This window comes from Marmota marmota, unplaced genomic scaffold (assembly GCF_001458135.2).
Source record: "Marmota marmota marmota unplaced genomic scaffold, marMar, whole genome shotgun sequence".
NCBI classification, from domain to species: Eukaryota; Metazoa; Chordata; class Mammalia; order Rodentia; family Sciuridae; genus Marmota; species Marmota marmota.
Window position 1 is genome coordinate 7,029,434 of NW_025999942.1, and position 5,286 is coordinate 7,034,719.

Genomic DNA, 5,286 nt, shown 5'->3' on the forward strand with positions numbered 1-5,286 from the left:
GGCATAGATGCTTTTAAGTTTTTCTTAGATCCTTTGTTTCTATTTTTAGACAGAGAAAGCAAATCAGAATAAGTAACAAGATCAAAAGAACTATAAGTAACAAGCTGTAATAAAGTCAAACATTTGTAATGCTGTGGCAGATGTTAAGATTCACATATTTTCTAAGTCAAAATAAAAGACCTTCATGAGTAGAAGAAAAAAATCATGACTTGCCTTCCAATATTATCTTCCTTCTTTCTGACTTAACTATGGATTTTTATTAGTTAATACAATAAGTCCAGTTAAAAACTCACACTTCCTAGCTTCCAATCCTTTGCAGGCAAGGGTGGTCAATGCTATACAGTTCTAGTCAACTGAGATAATTGGCTTGAACTTCTACTTCTAGGAATGCTCTTTAGAGAAGACTGATCCATTGGCACATTCCCCCTTTTCCCATCACCATTTTCCTCATTACTACCTGTAACTGTATACAACACTGGAGGCAGATCAACCATCTTAAGATTTTGAGGTGGAATATCATATGCTAAAAAATAGCTGAGCAGAAGATTAAAAGGCACTTGGATTCCTAATAATGTCAAAGAATAATCATACCAGGCTTAAATTACTTATTTTCAGATCCTATAAAGAAAGAAAATCATGCACTGAGGTAGCAAAAAGTTGGAGGCAATCTGTGTGCCTCATACTGTGGGTGAATGGACTGGTAGATACAGAGAATTATGTTAAGAGTTAGAAGCTAAGTAGCAGATGGGTGTATAGTAATTCAGATGATTTTTAAAATAGCTAAATAAGGCTGGGATGTGGCTCAGAGGGGGAGTGCTTGTCTTGCATGTGCAAGGCATTGGGCTTGATTTGCAAAAATAAATAGATAGATAGACAGATATTGAAACAAAAGTAAATATATTTTAAAAACAATGAATTGTTATGATTAATGACTATTATGTGTCATACATTTAGGAATATAACTAACTTAGTCTTGTACATTTGTAGTCCAACTAGAAAACTACCACCAAAAACTATATCAAGAACTGTGGAGGCACAAGAATATTAATATAGTGCCAGCTACAGATAATTACATTATTTACAATCATAATGTGTTTTTATCATATACCAGGTGCCTAAGAGCTAACATACATTGATTAATTTAATCCTCAAGACAATTCTGTGATATAAATACTATTATAATTTTACAGAACATCAAGGAATGAAAAAGTTAAGGAATTTGCCCCAGGAAACTGGTAACGATGGAACTGAATCCCTAACTATGTATACTTAAAATTTTGGCTGTTAACTAGACAGTCTCTCATGAATCAGTCACCATTTCTATAGTGTAACACATTAAAAAAAAAAATAAGAGCAGTGCCCACACCTGCAATCCCAGGAGTATGGAAGCCTGACGCAGGAGGATCACAAGTTCAAAGATAGTCTCAGCACGTTAGCAATACCCTGTCTCAAAATTAAACAAACAAACAAAACCCAAAACCCACAAACAACCCCCCAACAAAAAACCCCAAAACAAGAAAAGCTATTTAAAACCAAGTACAATATAAATTGAAAACAAATAAAAGAATTAACCAAATAAAATGTAATTGTGGATATGGTATATAATTGTCACTTAATGAAATATTTGTTGATTGAGTGGATGGATTAATAAATGGGATATTAACTCAGGCTTTTTCAATGAGGTGTACTAAAGGAAATCTTGAGAGAGAGGAATATATGAGCCAATAGCACTGTGGGAGTGTATATGAAGTAAAAGCAATAGGAGTAAACTATTAAGGACAGGAAACCACTGGATGCACTGATAACGTTCCAAGCGACCTAGAGTAGGGTAGGCGACTGTGTAAATAAAAGGAAGTGTTTGGAAATTCACTTTATTGGAGTATGGGCTTTAGACTTCCTAGGATTTGAATCCTGTCTAGTTCTACCACTTTTATCTGAATGGCCTTGGATATGTATTAACCACTCTGTGGCTTTGTTTCATCAAGAGAAAAACGGGGTTCAGTTATATATATTACATAGAGGGGGTAAACAATTGAGAATACTATTTTAGTGGATAACAACAACCAATACTGTGTGCTTAGTAGGTGTTAGAGTCTGCACCCCAAATTCAGATATTGAAACGTAATCACTATTGTGATATTATTAAGAAGTGGAGTTTTTGTAGGGGGGGTGATTAGGTTGTATGGGTGGAGCTCCATGAGTGATGAGTGCCCTTGTAAGATACCTCTGAAAGCTAGCTTACCCTTTTGCCACGTGAGGACACTGCAATAAGTATGCAACCCAGAAAAGGGACAGAACTGGACTACACTGGACACCCTAATTTTGGACTTTTCAGCTTCCCAAATTATGCAAAATATATTACTGTTGTTTATAAACTACCTATCCTCTGGTATTTTGTTATAGCAGCTCAAATGTTATAAGGCACTAAATAACAGTACTAGTCTAACTTATTTTATTGACTCATTAATAAGATGGGTTATAGAAGACCCTATCCCCTCAAAAGAATCTATATTTCAAAGGATTTATGAGGCATAAATAAAACCACAAATAAAAAGCTCTTAGAAGAGTGTCTATGCACAAAATAAACTCAATAAGTGTTAAATATTAAATTTAAAATATTAATTTTGGAAAAAGCTTACCTAAATTACTTCTCTACTTTTTCGAGATTTTAAGGTTTGAGACAACTTATTTTACTACAGACATATGGTCAAGAAGTATTTCTACAGGACACTAAAGTATGTTAGTGTAGCTAGACAAGAACTAAAAATGAAAGACTGAATTAACAAGGAAAGGTATAAATGAAACAACAAAATGGAGGAGTAGAAAGAGCTGGGACCAGGAGCAAAGGTGAAGGGTTTACCATTGTAAACAAAAGATTTTCTTGGAAACAGAAATAGTAACAGTAAAGAACTGTCTCTTATCTTTCTGAAATCAATGTATATTTCCTAGGGCTAGTGAAAACTTTACCAGGTCTTACAAAAACAACTTTGAACTTGTAAATAAGCAGAAAGGGCCAAAAACCAAGGACTAGAATATTCTTATTTGCATGGCAAACAACACTTACTAAAGACTATGGTACATGAGTTTATGACTCCTTGCATGACATAGTAACTATCAAACAGAAAGTCTCAGTAACTACCAAAAGAAAGAGAACAAAGAATTCAATTTCTAGGACAAGGACAATACAGATTCAATAATATAATCATGCTCTTGACTCTTCCTATCCAACTAGTCACGTCATGGTCAATGAAGCAGAAACAACTTAGGTAGAAATTATACCTAAGAAAATAAAACTTACACTGCTAGATTTTAAAAATGGAGCCTACAGAAGTAAATTCATCTCTGTTCACATTTAAATCACTCCATCATTCAAAACTCAAAGTATTAAAAGGCTGTCCAGGACAAGGAATATAAGTGTATCATTTTAAGTTCAGATAACATACATAATTTTTTTAATTTTTCTGCAGTTTAAAGATGATAAAGAATGTAAATAACAAAATGTACACCCGGTCTTACCTTTGTAAGATAATCCACTTTCAAATTGTCAATCATCATATTTTTCTGGGATAGTTCTATTTTCAGTAATTGAATATTATGAAGTAGTTCTTTGCGTTGAATTAGCTGCCTGGTTATTTTCATTTTACCCTCTCGCTCTTCTGACGAGGAAATATCATCTGTAGGAATTGTTGTTTCTAAGCTAATATCTTCAGATTCCAGAGAACTGGAGATATTTATTTTTTTGAGCTCCGTAGGAAGTTTTCGAGACATCTTTTATTATGGGCCAGTTTTCTTTCCCAATTTAATCTTCTGTAGATTAAAAACAAACAAAAATTTAAATATACCAAAACATTAATAGAAAGTAGAGAGCATTAATGAGGTACTAAGAATTCCTCAAATAATTAAGCAATTTGGAAGACCCCAAATTTAAGACAGAGCACTACAGTAAATTACTGCTAAATCAAACACAGAGTAAATCCTACTGTGAATTCAGCTCTTTGAATGAAAAAAAAAAAAATCCTGTGGCAAGAATCCTATTCTGAGGAAACAAAGAGATGTACAAAATGAAGTCCATTAGTACCCCAATATGCACCCATTAAAAGCAACACAATCTCAAAGAGAAGAACTGTCCCTCTAACAGAATCACTTCTGAGTTGGTCAGGTAAGATTATACAGATATAGGACTTAAAATTTTGAAGAATTTGGACAGGAGTAGTATAAAAGGGAAATCATGCAGGCATTAGGTGGGAATAGAGGTGGAAGAAGTGTGAACAGCAGCAGAAGACAGTGGTAGTGCAGCTCTAGCAAATCCATGAATTTGAACAGTGATTCGCCCCGACTCCATGCACCCTAAAAAATCAAGACTGCTGACTTAAATGTCATATTGCGTTCGGATTTTATTCTACAGGCAACGAAGCAAGACTGAAGAGTTTCTAAACGGGGAAACAATGAGAAAAAACATTTTAGATAGACAAGCTAGATCCCAGAATGAAAACAAGAGTAGAAGAGAAAAATTCGTAGAACTAATAGAAGAGAAAATTCTAAGTAGAACGTCTTACCTTTTTGCAAGAATTTTTAGCCACTTTCATCTTTAAATACTACAGGATAAAATAAATTATTTATGATATTGTATATTTCAGGTTTTCTAAGCCGGATTAGGAAAGAGGTGTGTGGAGGGGAAACACTAAGACCGGCCTCCTTCCTCCTCTTTAAAGAGAAGGGAGATAAAGAAAGGTAAAAATCAAAGGCAAATCCTCTTCTGAATTACGAAGGTTCAGAGCCCAAGACTGCCCTGACCATTTGGTGTGACGAGTAAGCCCCAAACTTGGCAACCTCGGAGAATTCCTTGCCCCACGCAGGGAAGAAAGGGAAACTGGTAATTGCAAGATACCTCAAAAGCGTCAATTACTCCACATCCACGGGTGGACCTGCCACCACCCCGACTCTTCCAGGAACCGAAGGCTTCTTCAGTCAGCAGCTCAGGGTGCAACCCCTCAAAAAGGAATCGCCGGGGACCGTTAAGCGCCGTAACCAAGACAACCACCACCGCGAGCAAAGGAGGACGGAAGAAGAGGCGGTGTGCAAGGGCCCACGCCACCGGAACCCGACCAGCCAGGTACCTTAGGCGCGGGAAGCGAGGCAGTCTGGGAGCTGGAGTCCTGCGGCAAGCCCCGCCCAGGCCACGGGCGGAAGCGGTCTCTGCCGGAGCCGCGAGCTCTCGTCCAATCCTCGAAGCCGTCAGAGAGCCGACTAGCGTCTGTCTCGGAGTTTTCCCGCGAGAGATGTGCA

General features: G+C 36.7%; 1 protein-coding gene across 1 annotated transcript in view; it reads right to left on the reverse strand.

Moving 5' to 3' along the window:
* Pibf1 (progesterone immunomodulatory binding factor 1) overlaps positions 1 to 5,179 on the reverse strand; it is a 211,053-nt gene extending 205,874 nt beyond the window's left edge. The window contains exons 1-2 of the mRNA XM_048801245.1: positions 4,889 to 5,179; positions 3,517 to 3,807 (exon numbers count right to left, since the gene is read on the reverse strand). Of these exons, the coding sequence (XP_048657202.1) occupies positions 3,517 to 3,768 (252 nt within the window). The 5' untranslated portion in view covers positions 3,769 to 3,807; positions 4,889 to 5,179. The remainder of the gene's footprint in view (positions 1 to 3,516; positions 3,808 to 4,888) is intronic.
* Between the last annotated feature and the right edge of the window lie 107 nt (positions 5,180 to 5,286).